Source organism: Leptonychotes weddellii, chromosome 1 (genome assembly GCF_054177405.1).
Source record: "Leptonychotes weddellii isolate Sample4059 chromosome 1, ASM5417740v2, whole genome shotgun sequence".
In the NCBI taxonomy this organism is placed as follows: Eukaryota; Metazoa; Chordata; class Mammalia; order Carnivora; family Phocidae; genus Leptonychotes; species Leptonychotes weddellii.
Genome location: NC_138369.1, coordinates 47,432,409 through 47,449,626, shown reverse-complemented (window position 1 = coordinate 47,449,626; position 17,218 = coordinate 47,432,409). Strand labels below are relative to the sequence as shown.

Genomic DNA, 17,218 nt, shown 5'->3' with positions numbered 1-17,218 from the left:
GGGGTCTCTACCTGGACACCATTAGAATTACCTGAGGAGCGTTTTTAAAAATGTGTGCTGCCTGGCCCTGACCCCTGGCCAGTGAAATGGTATCCCTGGGAACTGGGCTGGGGAAGGTGATCGTGAGATACCAGCCCCATGTGGCTACTGGGTCCCGAAACGTGGCTGGCCCAAACTGAGATGGCTTGACTATAGAAAATACACAACGGGTTCTGAAGACACAGTATGACAAAAAAGAATGTAAAACATCTCGTTATAATTTGTATATTGACTACACATGTTAACATAAATACGTATTTAAGATTCATGTTATTCTTTTCCTTTTCTTTTTCTAATATGGCCACCAGAAAGTTTATACTGAAACGTGGGGCTCGCATTACATTGCAGTTGGTCAGCACTGAGCTAGATCAGCCCGTTGAGGGCAAGGGCACTGTCTGTTGCGTCCTCAGCTCCCAGAACGGGCTGGCACCCGGTAGGTACCCAGTCAAGGTGGGTAGATGAACACACTTGAGATAGGAACCGTCCACACTGGCCTTTGCAGTGGGCCAGCAGGGGGCGCTCCAGGAACAGGGAGCCCTCCACCGACCCTCAGTCCCCTCCATCCTATTGCTGCAGCCCACCACCATGTGGGCCCTCCTGCTTTCATCCTCCTCGGGGGGCCCAGCCTGTCCCACCCAGGCCTGGCATCTCTGTGACCCCTGTGGGGCCCTGTTCCACCTCTGGGCCCCAGATTCACCTGCTCCCCCCAGTCTGGACAGCCTGCGACACCCTCTTTCTCACAGCTTTCCCAGAGGAGAGGACAGAAGGGCGGCCTCTAATGCCTCCCGAAAAGCCCCAGGCTGTGCCAGGATTGAAGGCATACAGCAGGCGCTCCAAAATGGCTCACAGTGCTGACTTTCCAGACGCGTGGAATCTCCAGGTTGGGAGGGAGGTCTGCCAGGGGGGCTGGTCTGCCTCTGTGGAACTGAGGCTCAGCGAGGGAAGGGACAGGCCTGATGTCACCCAGGACATCGGCGTTGGAACCGAGGTCAGAATCCACTTTGACCGTTCCCAAAGCCCAACCCCTGCCCCATGAGGGTCCCCAGGCCTGCCCTGTGTGTCCCCACAGAACCCCAGCTCACCTCTCAGCGAGACCACGCTTGGTGAGGCCTGAGATAACAATGGGGTCAAAAGGCTCCTCTGTGCCCGAGATGGTGATGCCCAGGGGACCCCCGTAACGTTTCAGTTCCACTGTGTAGCTGATCGCCCCTGTGGTCTCCTGCTCATCTGCAAAGGTGGAAGCCATCAGGTGGGGCGCAGTGGGGCAGGACCCAGGGGAGCTGGATGCCCCCAGCCCCCAGGGTCCTGATGTACTTATCCCTCAAACTCAACCATCCACTCATTCGTTAATGCACCTATCTGCTCGTGCCATGACTTCAGATGGCACTGCCCGGGGATCCTGAGGCCACCTTCTGCCTCCACAAATGTTTTCTTGCACCCAAGCCCCATGGAAAAAAGAAGAAAGAAAAGAATCATGAAACCAACATTCTAAACTATAGATTTCACCCAGGACACAAAATAACAATCATGAGGATAAGAAGAAACCAGACTTCCAGTTTTTCTTTAAAAAAAGATGAAGAAGAAGAATCTGCCCACAAGGGACCATCCTTCCCAGGGCAGGAGTCGGCAGCTGCCCCTCTGAATAAGGGATTGGCTCTCCAGGGGCCACAAGCCTCACGGCTCCCTTCTGCCTCCCCCAACCTGCACCATTTTTTCTTACCTTCTGTCCAGGTCACTCACTTCTGTCACCTGTCTGGCCTCAGAGGTGTCAGAGTTGGCAGCCTTTACTTCTTCACTCACACATCACCCACGCAGCATGTATCCCCCTGCAGCATCCCTGCCCCACCAACCCCTCTGCTCACTGCTGCCCCCTGTGGGCCTCCTCTGCTAGGCGTTGTGCTGGCCATGGAGGATCCAGGCAGCCCCGGGGACCAGGAGACATCCGAGCGCGGGGCTGCCTCCCTGCATTTGCTCATTCAAGGAGTCTCCACCAGCAGCCGGCCACCCTCCCTCCTCGGCCAGAGGGAGCCCCGAACTGCAAGCTGGAAACTGCCGATCCTGTGGGGGGACTGAGAGAGGTGGCAGGGCCAGGTGAGGGCCATACCAGAGTTGTCCTCATCCTTCCGGATCTTCAGCTTCACCAGGTCCTCGCACTGCCGCAGGATCTGCACAGCGTCCTCCATGGGGCAGTTGTCCAAGCGGATGTTGTCGATGGCCAGCAGCTTGTCGCCTGGCTCGAGGGTGCCGGTCCTGCAGGAGCAGGGGTGGGGGACACAAAGAGTCTGGCACATGTCACTCCCCGTGGACGGCTCCCCTTACCCTGTGTCCAGGGCCATCCCTACCTGTGTGCCACACTGCCCTTCTTGATGTCAGAGATGATCAGGGGCTCTCCTCGCTTCCTGCTGGTCGCTGGGGGGAAAGAAGCCATGAATCCAACCTTTGATGGCCTCAGCCTCGAGGAGGGGGGCTGGGAGGGCCCAGGAGTTGGGGCATGAATGCTGAGCCACATGCCCTGCTCTCACTGCTTCCTGCCTGGTGACCATGAGTAAATCAGCCCTCCTTCTGCCTCACTTTCCCGGGAACACTGCAAAATGGGGATGGCACCACAGAACTCATGGAGATGTCACGAGATTAAACTAGACAAGGCAAAACCTAACGTGGATCCCGGCACATAGTAGGTGCTCAGTCCACATCAGCCCTTTGCCCTTCTGCTCAGCCCATCCCCCAGCAAACTGTGAGCCCCTTCAGGGGCTGTGTCTGGCTGGCACCCCCACCTAGCACAGGGTGGGCCCCAGAACTAGGTGACCCATCCACAGTTGAGTTTTCCCTTCTCCCAGCTGCCGGGAGTGCTGGCTGAATGGCTCCCGGGGGGCTCCCTCTCTGGGAATTGCCTTTGGCCGAGAGAACGGCCTCACCCAAGGCTGTACAGCTCCTGGGTGCGGCCTGGTCCACGCAGTGGTGCAAAGGCCTGGCTCCCAGCCTCATTCACGGCAACTTCCAAAGCCTTCCTGGCCCTAGAGCTCTCCGTGGGACTGGCTGCATCACAACCAGCTTCTCCGTCCACCCAGTCCCACGTCCCTCACCTGGCACAGGTGTTGATTCCAAGGGCCCTTCTCAGTAAAACCCCCCCGAATGTAACTTTGTCTAAGAAGCTCTTTCTGGGGGAATGTGACCTAAGACAATGGGTGCTACATGAGTAGCTACATTTTCTTGCCAAAAAAGTCCATCTGGGCTAATGGGTTTTCCCATTAGTGACCAGATGGTAGGAGCCCTTTCTAGCCCATGTGGCATCTTTGCAGATAAGACAAGGGCGCCCCTTCCAATTAGTCCATTGAGGAAATGATGTGATAAAATGGTAAGTCTACCTCAGATGGGCACCCTCGTGTCATGTACAACTTGTGCAACTGTACCTGGCAGCCCTATCCGGAGTTTCCTGGGCTAGGAGCAGCTTCTCCCCTCCCAGATTGCTTAAACTCCCACCTCCATTGACTGTGGAGTCTGGGGTAGGAAGGGGCTGCACCAGGAGCATCCCCCTCCTCCAGGCTGGAGGTGTGGCTCGCTGGGGGTGGGGACTGGACAGCGGGGAGGGACTCACAGCCAATGGTGATGCCCAGCTCCACACCTCGCCTCTTGGGCAGCTTCACGTGGAAGGTGCCACTGCTCGGGATGACGGACTCTGCATGCAAACACACGTGGACGTGTGTGAGACCCAAGGGAGGAGATGCAGGGAGTCCCAGCTCCCCACCCATTCTAGGCCAGCTGGGAGAGAATGCGAAGTCACCATCCCAACCCTATCCTGACAGAGGAGGAAACTGAGGCATGGTGAGCTGACATCTGTCTCAGACAATCAATCTGATCAGAGCAGATTTGGGGCTGGCACCTAGACCCCATGACTGCCATCCAGGGGGTTCCTCAGAGGCAAACCCAACCCAGTTCAGATCCAACAACAATTTACTAAGCACCTACTATGTGCCAGGCGTTAGCTGGGTGTTTTCACACGATTGATCTCATCTAACTCAAACAATATCCACTGTAGTAGAAGGACTCTATTCAGTATTTCACGGTTGGGGAAACTGAGGATGGTGGTGGGCAAGAAAGTTCTGTCCAAAGTCACAGAATGTCCAAATCACAGGACCAGAGTTCTAACCTGAGTTTGTGTTTGGGGTTCTTTACCTAAGGCCTGCCGAGGGGCATGGGATATTTTCAGCCCCCCTCTGCCCTCCCTTAGGTCCTGTTTTGGCACAAAAATCCCTCATCAACCCTCAGACTGGCGTGTGGGATTCCTGCCTCCCCCGCCAGGGCCTTCCCTGCCACCACTAGTCCTCAGGTACACACTGCAAACGCTCTGGCAGAGGGTCACCAGGCGGGGAGTGGGATGGGGCTGGAAGAACATGTGCCCCGGGCAGGAGCAGGATAAAGAGAGGAGGGAGCACAGGGTCCCAACGCATGAGGAGGTGGGTAGGGACACTCACTCACCTGCCACATCAAACTCGACCTCCAACACAACCTTGTGGGCCAGCGCCGCGTCCCGCAGCAGCTGGTTGGCTTCCTCCATCGTCCCGTCCTCGGTGGCAATCCCGTTGATGGACAGGACCCGATCCCCGACCTGCAGCAGCCCACACCTGAACCCAGCCCCACAGAAAGAAGCAGCTCCGTTACCATCACGGCTATTCCTGGGGCACAGGAATGCCATGTGTGGGCAGGCCTGGGTCTGACTCACAGCTCAGCCCTGGGCCGGCTCTAGAGCCTCAGGCAACTAACCCCGTGACTCTGGCTAAGGGGGTAAACTCGCTGGGCCTCGGTTTCTCTGTCTGTCCAAGGGGGGGTGACACTGTGCCTTACGAGATGTGTGTATAGAGAACGCTGACTTCAGACAGACAGGGGTTCAAGTCCTGGGTCACTCACAAGCTGTGTGACCCTGAGCAAATGAATCAGCATCTCTGCGCCTCGGTTTCCTTATCTGTAAAGTGGGGCTGATGATGGAGTGGATGGGATGGTTAGGTGAGAGACCCTCGTGAAGCCAGGCTTGGCATGTGACTCAGTTTCCCTGGCTGTCTGTGAGCCCCCTGAATTGGAGAGTGGCAGGCCCAGGGGGCGGGGGCAGTTGGCTCACCTCTCTGCCGGGCTGTCGGGCTCGATGAAGCGCACGAGGGGCGGGGAGGACAGGGTCTCGGTGGCGAAGATGCCTCCCTGGAGCTGGAGGCCAAAGCCGCTGAGGGGGTCTCCGCAGAGCACGACCTCCGTGGTCTCCGTGTGCACGATCTGTCCCCCAGGCCCCACCGTGCTGGAGGCCAGTGACACTGCGGGACAGGCGGGCACGGCTCTCAAGTGGACAGTCCCAGAGAGCCCTTCCTGCCAGCACCAACCCACGCCCAGGCCCAAGGACCTAGAGTCAGAGGGGCGAGTGGGTGGGAGCCCTGCCTCGCCCTGCAGAGTGCAGAGTCATAGTGCACTCTGAGCCGTGCTCTCCCCGTCTGGCCCGCGGTTGAGTCCCACCCAGCAGGGCCGTGACAAGGATGAAGGAAACCAGCTCCTGGGACTGCGACGTTGTAAACAGAGCTTCTGAGGGTTGTGCTGGTACGTGATGTTAGCTTTGTCAGAACGCTCTCATAATACCACATAGTATGCTAATTTTGGTGACAGCTTTATTGAGATACAATTTACCTATTTTTAAAGTGTACACGTCAGTGGTTTTTTAGTATATTAACAATGTTGTGCAACCATCAGCACAATCGATTGTAGAACACTTTCATCACCTCAAAAAAGAAACCCTGGTCCCTTTAGCTATTGCCCCAAATCCTCCCATCTCTCCTGGCCCTAAGCAACCACTAACCTATTTGCTTCTGTGTAGATTTGCCTCTTCTGGGCATTCCACATAAATGGAATCCTATAATCTGTGGCCTTCTGCGTCTGGCTTCTCTCACTAAGCATAATGTTTTCAAGGTTTCTCCATATTGTAGCATGTCTCTGGAATTCGTACCTTTTTATGGCCAAATAATATCCCATTCTATGAATACACCACATTTTATTTATGCATTCATCTCTTAATGGACATCTGGGTTGTTTCCACCTTTTGGCGAAAATGAATAATGCCGCTAAGAATATTCATGTGTAAGTTTTTGGGTGAACATGACATATGTTTTCATTTCTCCTGGGCGTATACCTAGATATGGAATTGGTGGGTCATATGAAAACTTTCTATCTATTTGATATGTTACTTAATGTGTATCGTTTTATATTCCATATATAAAATACATTTGTATTATTAACATGGACATTGGATATCATTTATTAAATATAATTTATTATATTTAATTCTACTACTAATTATATTAAACTATTATATCTTTATTACTATTTTGTTATATTTATATTACACATTACAATACACATGATATATTATATTGTTGCATATGTTGCATTATTGTATTTATATTTATTATATTTTCACAGTTACATCCCTAATAATAAGAATGGTGCCTGGTACATAGGAGGTGTTCAAATTGTTCAGTTAAATAATTATCATCAACAATAATAATGATAACATTTTATTAGTCATCCATCCTAGGAAAAGGACAGATAAGTGGTCCCGAGAGCCCCCAGCCTCCACATGCCCCTGCCTATGAACAGCATTTCTGAATCTTTTCACCTACACACTCCCAGGTTTGGTGGTTGACAAAGGTGGTTGGTAAAGGCATATTTTACCTCTCATCTGACTCTGAAATCTGTTTCCCTTTTCACCTTGGCTTCCAGGAAGCTCATGACCATATTTCAGGTGCCAGGTGATTTGTACTCCTCGTTTCCCTCTTTTGGCTCAATTCCAAATGGCCCAGTTTGACCTTTCATCCTTCCTGGAGGCCTCTGCAGTTCACATGGCAGGAAGCTGGATAGACTCTCTACATCAGCAAAGGAAGGACTTTTCCCAGGAGACTTCAAAATTCTTGGCATTCTCGTGACTTTTGCTACCTCCACATTATCATTCACTACTATTTGTCTTTCCATTTATTCACTTTTTAAAATTCTTAAATACCTTCATTTCAAAAGGGAATTATAGACATAGTGATCATAAATAAAGAGAAATGCCTATAAACAAAAGGGAAGTAGAAATATATGTGTGTATGTGTATGTGTGTATATATACACGAGTGTAGTGTATATATACATGTTCATATATACACTATATATATGAGATATATATAATAAAAGTGAAAATTATTATAAACTATTACATCCTGGATGGCTAGTCTCAGGCCTATGTGTCTTTGTTTTAGGGGAAATTAAAAAATGTCAGAGAAGTGGTACAGACACAGCTACACCACACTCAGACTTTCTCTTTGAATGCATCAGAATGAATCACAGAATGAAAGAAAATGAAATGGAGTTACTGTGAAACGTTTATGCACATCTGAAAAGGTATCCTTTCCTGAGACACTGTGTCATCACCTGCTGGGAATTTTCCACAATCAAAATATAAGACTAAAATGTACAAAGTGACTGACACCCCTCAGGTGCATCCTTGTGCAGCACACAACCTGCCCAACCGTCCATGGCAGCCTGGTGGGCCACTCATGCTATTTAATGAGCCTACACACACCTGGGACCCTGTCCCAAATACCCCCATCCTTTGGCAAATCTCTCAGCCATAAAGGCAGCCCAAAGAGGAGGGAAGAGACCATGGCTTACTTACATGTGCTCTTGTGTTCCCTTCTTCGCTGCCTCCTCCGCCCCATTGTAGTCCGGGGGCTCATGGGGTGGGATCCACGGGGAAGGGTGCTGGGATTGGTGCAGGGAAAGGCATGATTCATGGTCGGCGAGGAAAAGGGAGTCGAGGACAAGGCTGGGGAGATGAGAGCACAGCCCCGTGAACCCCAGAAGGGTCCCCCACCCTGCCACGCAGTGGGTGCCAGGCAACCACCCCACGGAAGAGAGACACTGGGACGCAGAGAGACACCGGGACGCCTTCCCCCTTTCACCTCAAACACTGGCTGTGTGACCTCAGACAGGTCTCGCCCACTCTGGGCCTCAAAGACCGCGGGGTTTTCACAGATATGGTGAAACCCAGCTGCCAGGGATAGGGGCCCATCTCATCACTAATGTGCTAGGTAATGCTGGGCAGACTTCCTAATTTCTCGGAGTCTTGGTTTCCTCCCCTATGAAACATGCACAAGCCACAGTGAGGTGGACACATTACATCGGCTCTGGTCCTGGCCAGCAGGTGTGGCCCAGGTGGGCGTCCTGCAGTGGCCGGGCCGGGGGCTGTGACAGGAGAGCACGCAGGGGTCCCAGCGGTGTGGTTGATCACTCCTCTGCACCTTCACTGTGGCCCAAGGAAGAGGAGAGAGAAGTGCAGGCGTTAGAGACTGAGCGAGTCGGGACTCAGCGCGGCCCCCTGGAGCCACGCTCCCATCTGCGAGATGAAGTGAGGAAAGCAGGACCAGACAGCCTGAGTTTCCCCCAAGCCAAGCCAAGCCAGGCATTCAGATGCTGCTTGTGTGTCCCGGACGCCCACTATGTGCCAGGCACTGTGCTCAGTGCTCAGCCAAGCAGCAGCAGGGACGGGAGGGAAAGGAGCCCCAGCCTGAGACCCGGCGCATCAGCTTTGAGCAGTGCAGTTGGCAGAAGGCATAGGGCCCCTGCACCTTCAGGATCTGCAGTAGTGCTGTGGCCTGGACAGCCTTGGCCACAGGGGCCAGGGGTCAAGCACCGGGGGCACTAGGGCTTGGCCGGTTCTGCCCCCCGCCCCCCGCGGGGCCCTCGGGGGCAACCTATGCTCCAGGGCCCCTGTGGGGTTGGCCGAAGTTTGCTCAGACCTACGCTGCAGACAGGCTGCTCTGGCTTCCTCCCCTCCAAGCTTTCACACGGTTTCCGCCCAGATGAATTCTCTGCGCTCCTTCTCCATCCCCTTCCCGCGGGACCCCAGAGATCCTGCCTCCCCCACCTGCCCCACCTGATCCTCCCAACCACCTGCCATGCAACACCTTCTCCCAGGCTCCCCAGGTCTTGTCTTAGCTCTTCCTTCAGCTTCGGGGCTTTTGAGGGGTCCAGGCTGGTGCAGCGTATCCATAGATGGATGAGGGGCTTGGCCAGCCTGGGAGCCAGCTGCCTGGTCCCTGAGATAGGTCCCTTGGCCCCTCTGTGCCTCATTGTCATGATCTGTGTAATGGGACTAAGATAGTGGCTGCCTCCTCGGATAATGGGAAGGATCTGGGTGAGTTAAGATGTAGGATGTGCCTCGAGCAGTGCCTGGCACCTAGCTGAGGCCACTTAATGAGGGCCAGGAAGACTGTCGCAGCCCTGTGCCCTCATAAGGCACTGTGCTTCTCTGAGCCTCAGTCGCCTCTGTCAAGTGGGGTAACAGCAAAAGTGCCCTCACAGACTTGTCACGAGGATGAAAAGAGGTGACCCATGGGAAGCCCCAGCATTGAGCCCAGCTCACGGCAGGTGCGTTGTAAATGGTGCGAGAATGAGTCACTCGAGTTCAAGCCCCAAAGCCTCCTGTGGCAGGCCCTGGCTGTGGCTTGATGGGGCCTCTGCAGACCCCGGCAGAGATGTGTCTGCACAGAGCCACAGAAACGGACCGTCCCCAAGGCCTGTCTCCCCACATTTTATTTGGGGGATATCTTTCTGTCCCCGATGATCAATTAGGCTTGCAAAGGATGGGGTGGGCTGACTCCATCCTTGCCCATACACGGTGTCCCGAGGGCTGGAATTCACAGCCTGACCACCCAGACCACAGTCCTGGGCTGTGCTCTGTCCTCTACCTCGTTTGACCCCTCCCAAGGCTGCGCTCCCATCTACAGATGAGGCAACTGAGGCTCAGAGGCATAAAGCACCTGTTCAGCTGGGGCAGGGCTGGCATTTGTACGCAAAGCCCAAGGTTTGGAATGTTGGACGCACTTCCAGGCTCTGAGCCGGAAGCTGCCTCCTTGTGACCACCCTGCCCCGGGTTCGGCTCTGCCCTCTGGTCTCTTAGATCACCGGCTTCCTCTGCTCTTAGACTGCCTAGCCCCCAGCTCCCTGCTCTGGTCTGGGAGACCCCAACTCCTCAAAAGGTAGGGGGGGGCTTAGGCCTTCCTGATTCCCTGGCTGCCTCCTCTGGACCTGCTGAGGACCCCGGAGCTGAGCCCCAGATCTAAGCTCTGAGCACAGGACTGTCCTCTCCCTCGAGCTAGCCCTTATACTTCTATTAACTTAGCAAAGAGTGATGGTGCTAGCTTTGGGGCATCCACACCAGCAGACTGTCAACTCAAACATTCAGGCTGTTCCTCTGCCCCACCTCCCCACCCTCAGCTGCTGCACTTGACAATCTGAGCTTCCCAACAGGAATGGACATTTGTTCTAATACATTTTAGTCTGCCCAGGGCTTCGGTCCCAGGCCTCTGGGACCTCGTGCACCCCTCCCCATCAGCTGTCAGGTTTGGGTCCTGAGACCTTCCAAGGGGACCCACCTGCCTCTGAGGGCTTCAGGGGCCGCCGACTTTGGGGTGCAGGCAGGATCTCCAGCCGCACTCTCTCCACCACACTGGCCAGGAGCTTGGTGGCCTCAAGCAGCGAGCAGTGTTCCGTGCTGGTACCGTCGATGGACAGGATGTGGTCTCCAGCATGCAGGGCCCCACTCCTGGCCAGGCGGGAGAGTGAAGGGAGAGGCTGGTCCAGCCAGAGGGAGCTCTGGGCTGCCTCTCCCCCTGGATCCCTGCCCACTATGGTGGCGGCACCCAGTGTGTGCCTCACCTGTCCACCACGCTGGCCGGCTTGATGCGGTCAATGGTGATGACTGGCTTGTTCCGCTGGGAGCCAGTAGTGAGTGAGATCCCCAGGGCTGACCCAGGCATCTTGGTTATCTCCACTATCAAGGGCCCCGAAGCATTGGCTACCGTATCTGGCACAAGGAAAGACAGAAGGGTTTGAAATGCAAATACTGAGCACTTGCCTCCCAGCCTCACTCTGCTAGCTCGGTATTATCCTCACTGCTGGGGAGGGACTGTTGCACCCATTTTACAGATCAGAAAGCTGAGGCGTGTGGAGGCAAAGGCCTTGTCCAAGTTCACACAAGTCCTCAGCAGCAGAGGCGGGACAGGGATTCGGCTCTGAGGGACTCTGACCCCAGGGCTCTGCTGGATGACACTAACATGCTCACAGTTTTGGAGAGCCTGCAGTTCGCCGGCCCCGAGCTGCATGTTCACTACCACCTTTCTGCACTCAGAAACCACACCCCCAGGAACACACCTGGTGGCTTGAAAGCAAAACCTAGCTCCTTCTGCTCTTGCCCGCCCCCACCCCCCCAACCCCTGCCACCGGGTCCACGTCAGCAAATCAGACCCCATTGACTTTCATCATTTCCTGAATGCGACCCTTCTGTACTTCCTCGGCAACCAGCCTGGTGGGGCCCCCATCACCTCTCTCTCCCCCAGCCTTTCCCTTCCCTCCCTCATTTTTTTTTTCCCCAACAGCACATACTGCCATCTGACAGCCTCTGTATTTGATTTATTCTGTTTACTGTCCCTCTCTCCCCACCAGACGGTGAGCTCCATTAGAACCGAGATCTCGTCTGTATCGTTCTCACCTGGTTCCCCGGGGCCTCCAACAGTCAACTGGCACATAGCGCTTACTGCCCAGAGAGGCTCAGAGAGGCTAGGTGACTGGCCCCAGGTCACACCGCCTTTGCAGTGGTGAGGATCTGTGCCCGCTACCCCCTCCCTCAAGCCCTGGGTCTCGTCCTGCCCCAACCCAAGTCCTCGGGCCCCCAACTCACCTGGGATGGCCACGTCGTACTCCACCTGGAAGAGCGCCTCGTGGCTGCATTGCCGTAGCGTGGCCAGGGCAGTGGCATGGCTGGCCCCGTGCAGCGGGATCCCGTCAACGCTGAGCAGCCTGTCCCCCACCTTCAAGGAGCCCTCCCTGCAGGGAAGGGCCCGGTCAGCCAGCCCGGCCCCGTGCGAGCACCAGCCACAGCCTTGGTGAGAGGCCGAGAGGCCGCTGGGAAAGGTGGGGTGGCAGGGGATGGAGAGGAGCAGGCAGTGGGTGAAGGAGGAAGGGGCGGCGCAGTGAAGGAGCGCATGGGGGAGGCTCTGGGGGAGCAGCTAAGTCAATGAAGCGGAGATGCAAACAGAGCTGGGACCAGCTCTGACATCTCCCACCCTGCTCGATGCTCAATACAGTCAGAGCCCCGGCTCAACCCAAGAATGTCTGCGTGGGGATGCCCCGGGGACACTGGGGACTGCCAGGGCCCAGAAAGGACAGCAGCCCTGCCAGGGCCACACAGCGTCAGGGGTGGGGCGGCCTGGAGGCTTCGCGCTGTCCATCTTGAGGTCCCTTCTCACTGCCCCCACTCTGGTTTCTCAGCAGCGAGTCTGGCCTGGTGACAAATGCGCCTGGGAACGAATTCGGCAGGGGCCCCCGGAGAAGGGCCGAGCAGGGGTTCACCTCGGTTTGGGTCAAATCCCCACCCTGGAATGCTTGTTCCAACAGGTGGCCAAAGCTATTCTGGGAGGTTCTATGAATAGCTCGTCACAGGGCCCCGTCCCAAGAACGGGTTTAGACTTCTGACAAGGCTGTTCCAGGCTTCTCTTAAAATGGCCAAGAATCTCCCACTGGGGAGGTCAGGGGGTCGGGTGCTGGGAACTGGACATGTTCCTCTCCCACATTCTCTCCTTTTGGCCCTGTCCGCTCAGCCCAGGCAGCACCAGGCGGGATGGCACAGCCAGGACTCAGAGGCTGCAAGACAGAGGCCACGGTGGTGCTGCTCACAGTGCCCCAAATCTCTCACGGTAACTCCTAGGAGCTGCAGAATCAGACCCAGTCCACAGATGGGGGAAGAACAACATAACACCAAGGCTTGCTTCCCTCCCCACCCCTGAGACAGTAGGATGCCAGGGAGGAAAGAGCTTGGGGTCTCTCTCATTTGGGATGGAGTCCTGGTTCCACCAACAATTCTGAGTGACTCTGGGGCAACGGGCATCCTCTCTTTGGGCCTCAGTTTGCTCATCAGGAGAATGGGCACAATGGCTTCTGGTCTGCCTTCTTCACAGGGGATCTGGACATAGTCAGGGCAGGGAAAGGCTTCCTCCAGCTTCCTCCGGCTTCCTCCGGCTCAGGCTCACCTGTCAGCGGGGCCACCAGGCCGGACGTAGGTCAGGACAAGCGGGCGGGTCTTGTGTACATCTTCATGGGCACCCCCTGGACAGAATTCAACAGGAAGTGGCAGTCATCTACCCACTCTTTCCCTGACACCTAGAGGACCTGACTCAGCCCTAAGTAGGCTCCCTTCATTAAATCTGTTTGAGGACCTGTCCTTGCTATTCACAGGCCCTCTTATAAAATTCCAACTATAAATCCCCAGAGTGTGACAGAAAGTAGGGACATGACTGAAATCCTCTCTCTCTCTTAAATGGTTTGCTTCCCTTCCTATGACGCCATCCTATTTTCCTTTTTGCCCTGGTTCCGAGGCAGCTCTAAACTTTATTCTCAATCTCACTCCCAGCAATCATGCACACTTCATTTCTTGGCAAATTTTTCCATTTAACATTTGACTTAATGGTCCTCACTTTTTTAAAGTCAGAAGCAAGAAGCTATCTATTAATCTATCTATCCATATAAAGCAAAACAGAACACACATGGAATAGGTAATAGCCTCCTTCCCTCCCCTTGACCCCAAGTGTGACTCTCTTACACTGACCTCTGAGGACAAAGCCAAAGCTATTGCCCTCCTTGTACAGGGAGACGTCCACTGTCTTTGTGATGATCCCTGGGTTGTTCTCAGGGGCTGGGGAGAAATGGAGGGCTCCTTTGAGTCCCTCAGTCACATCACCAAGCCACAGACATCCCCAAAGCTCATTCCGGGAGAGCTAGGTGACCAGTCACAGAGATTACAGGGAGGGTAAACTCCCCCCACCCCCACCCATTTACAGGTAGGACAAGTAAGACTTCAAGAGTTCTGCTGAACTCAGACTTGAGTCCGTGGCTATGGGCTCAGGCCAGGGTTGAATTCTAGTTATTCAAATCTTAAGACTTTAGACCAACTTTGAAAATTCAGACCTAGGCTAAACCCTAGGCCACTGTACTCAGTGCAGGCTGGTAGGGTGGAGAGAGCAGTAGGACAGGGAACAATTTTTTTAGCCAACATTCCCCAAACCTTCCCCCCTGAAGGAAAAGCATCTGAGCACTAAATATACAAAATGACACTGGTTTATAAACAGGGCCCTGCCACCTCCTGGTGACAGCATACTGCAATTGTAGGCAAAGTCCCTAGGTGCGGCTTAGATGTTTGTGGCCAATCCTCAGGTCCCACCCACCCAGGTCCCCAGCTGGTATGGACCCCACCACCAGGTGCTGGTGGGGAGATGGCTGTATCTACCCACGACTAAGGCAATGGAGAAAGTTCCCAGTCCAAGGGCACCCACCGGGCGGGGGCAGCTCATACTCCACCTCCAGCACCACGCGCTCGCCCACATTCTTGAGCAGGGTGATGATCTCATCATGGCGGAGCCTGGTCAGATGGATCCCATTCACTGACCGAATATAGTCGCCCACGTTCAGCAGGTCACTCCTGGGAGCAAGGAGGCCAGAGCACATGCATGGTGGCAAGTGCCAGCATCCACACCCGCTCTTCTGTTGAATCATTTTGATCTCTGAATCCCCATTTTACCGATGGGGAAGCTGTGGCTCAGAGAGGTCAGACATCATCCAGGGTCACACAGCGAGTTAGTAAGAGAGCGTGGGTTCTAACCTGGACCTGTCTGACACCCAGGCCTGGCATTTTCCCCTGCTGGGGTGTTACCCTCCTGATGAAGGCTCTGATCAGCCCCGAGGAGCCTGCAAGAGTGGCCAGATCATCTACCCCTTTGCTAGTTCCTAAAGCACTCACCCTGGCTTCTGACTACTAATCTGTTCTGTTCCACCGGACACTTACCAGCGCCTGCCCTGAACAAGGCCCAGAGAGGCTAACCCCTAGGTCTCATGGAATTCATGGTCTAAGGGAGCCACATAGGTAAGATGACAGGAAAATCCAGAGCAATGTGTCCAGAAGTGGCACCCAGGGCCGTGTGAGCAGAGCAGGGCAGCTGCCTCGCCCTGGGAGGGGGGGCCTCCCAGAGGCAGTGTGGGTGGGGGTGGGGGTGAATAGGAGTCTGCCAGTGGGGAACAGGCCTTCCGAGAAGGTAACTGCACGTGCAAAGTTCTGGAGGGCCTGGCAAGAGTGGGATGCTGTGGCCAAGTCAGCCCCTTACGTAAAGGGAAGAGAAGCTGGGGCCTAGAATTACAGCCTCCACTGGACGCTTCCCTCTGAGAAGCACTTGGGTGCTCCTAGAAACACCCACCTAATCGCTTTGCCTACAGCCCTGGTCCATTTTCCACTGGCCCCTGGCCCTTTCCTACTGCCCCACCAAGCCCCCTCCTCACCTGGCGGCGAGCCCCCCCGGTCTCAGGTTGGAGACCCTGGGCTTCCCATCCTTGTCGGTGCCACCTGAGATGGTCAGGCCCAGCGTGCTGCCTTCCTTCTTGATCAGCTCCACCATGGTGACCCCGCGGAACTCCTCTGTCAACAGATGGGGGGTGAGCAGGCAGCATGGGGCAATTCCGGACCCCCAGCTCCAATACAACTGAGACCAACACTTGGTAAATGGGGCACCTGGCCACAAAATGCTGAGTAAGATCATCTCCCTTTTACACCAGAGGATCAGTGAAGTTAAGTGACTGGTCTAGGGTCACAGAGCGAGTTAGCGGCAGAGCCAATGCCGTCTGACCCTGACTCTGAGCTCTCCGTGCCTCCAGGACAGACAAGGAGGAAGGAGAGGAGGCTCCTTACCTGGAATGCTCTGTCTGCGGCATGCCAGGGCCACGTCCGTCCCTCCCGCATCCTTGCCTCCTTTGGAGTAAGGCCCATCGTCTGCAGGCAAGAAAGAGAAAAAGCCCCGAGTTGCACTTTCATTTCAGTGCAGGAGAACCCTTTCAGCCTTGGAATCTTCTGGTTCGCCGATGTGGCCTGGAAGAGGGGGTTCCTTCTGCCACCAGCTCCACCAAGTCTCCGCTGGGGCATCCTCATGGCTCCCCCCCCACCTCCCCCGCCAGAGGCTCCATCTCTGCCCTTGGGCTGAATAACCTTCTGAACAGCGATGATATACAGGGAGCTTCACAGCTGTTCTGTGGGTAACCATCTCCACAACGTAATTATGGGCAGGATTATTCCACCGTACAAATAAAGGAGCTCAGGATCCCAGCGGGACTACTCAGGCCCCCAGGCACACAGCTTGTGCTGTGTGTGCACAGAGTTGTGCAATTTGAATTAGAATGCAGGTCTGCGGACTCCACTGCCCGGGGCGTGCTTGCACGCCCGCTGGGACAGGCAGCTCTCTCACGCACGGGTCCCACCGCACATGTGAGACAGGGCCCACCGTGAGCGAACTCAATCTTGAACGGACCCAGTTAGTGCTTCTTCTTGAGGACTGAACTTTAGGGTTTACAATTCATATTCTCAGACATGCTAGGCAGCCAGAGATAAGTCTGTCTCCTTTAGTTTTAATTCTAGAAAACACTCTCTTATTATTTCTTTAAGTGTTGTTTCCTTCCCTCTCTTACGAAACGCTTAATGGATATTCCTTGGGACTTTGCATTTTTCTCTCCCACGGCCCATCACCTCTCTCTATCACATTTCCTACTTCTGTCTCTCTCGGGGATGTCTCATTTGCAGTAACATTAGCCTTTTTAATGCTTGGAGAAGTTTGTCATAGATTTCAAACATAAGGAAAATAGACTAGTACAACGCAGAGGTTCTCAAAGGAGGGTCCCTAGCCCAGCATCATCTGGGCACTTGTCAGAAATGCAAATTCTTGGGCCCCACCTAGGACGGAGTAAATTAGAAACTTGGAGGGTGGGGTTCAGCAATCTGCAGGTGCGTATGTTTCAGTGTTTTACCCTAACTTATATTTTCATCTATTTTTAAAATCTTATAGACATTAAAATTAATTCTTTGTGGTGTGCTTTTCTCTGGGTTTTGGGAAATGTGTCCTGACCACCACCACAGTCAGGATTTAGAACATTTCCATCACCCCCAAAATTCTCCCTTGCTGCCCCTCTGTAGACAGTCCCTGCCTCACCCCCACCCCCAACTCTGTTTTCTCTCTAAATAATTCTGGCTTCCCTAGAATGCCATATAAATAGAATCATAGTGTGTGGGCTTTGGAGTA

At 54.5% G+C, this 17,218-nt stretch overlaps 1 protein-coding gene across 3 annotated transcripts in view; it reads right to left on the bottom strand.

Moving 5' to 3' along the window:
• Nucleotides 1-17,218, bottom strand: part of GRIP2 (glutamate receptor interacting protein 2) — a 42,192-nt gene that overhangs the window by 13,144 nt on the left and 11,830 nt on the right. For 2 of the 3 annotated variants that reach the window (XM_081822718.1, XM_081822698.1), the window contains exons 2-17: nucleotides 15,841-15,921; nucleotides 15,435-15,570; nucleotides 14,438-14,583; nucleotides 13,714-13,800; nucleotides 13,139-13,214; nucleotides 11,791-11,936; nucleotides 10,770-10,917; nucleotides 10,487-10,656; nucleotides 8,230-8,355; nucleotides 7,726-7,875; nucleotides 5,153-5,339; nucleotides 4,516-4,661; nucleotides 3,635-3,715; nucleotides 2,382-2,448; nucleotides 2,144-2,289; nucleotides 1,122-1,266 (exon numbers count right to left, since the gene is read on the bottom strand). In XM_081822718.1, coding sequence (XP_081678844.1) covers nucleotides 1,122-1,266; nucleotides 2,144-2,289; nucleotides 2,382-2,448; nucleotides 3,635-3,715; nucleotides 4,516-4,661; nucleotides 5,153-5,339; nucleotides 7,726-7,875; nucleotides 8,230-8,355; nucleotides 10,487-10,656; nucleotides 10,770-10,917; nucleotides 11,791-11,936; nucleotides 13,139-13,214; nucleotides 13,714-13,800; nucleotides 14,438-14,583; nucleotides 15,435-15,570; nucleotides 15,841-15,921 — 2,038 coding nt within the window. The remainder of the gene's footprint in view (nucleotides 1-1,121; nucleotides 1,267-2,143; nucleotides 2,290-2,381; nucleotides 2,449-3,634; nucleotides 3,716-4,515; nucleotides 4,662-5,152; nucleotides 5,340-7,725; nucleotides 7,876-8,229; nucleotides 8,356-10,486; nucleotides 10,657-10,769; nucleotides 10,918-11,790; nucleotides 11,937-13,138; nucleotides 13,215-13,713; nucleotides 13,801-14,437; nucleotides 14,584-15,434; nucleotides 15,571-15,840; nucleotides 15,922-17,218) is intronic. The other variant, XM_081822708.1, reaches the window with a different exon arrangement.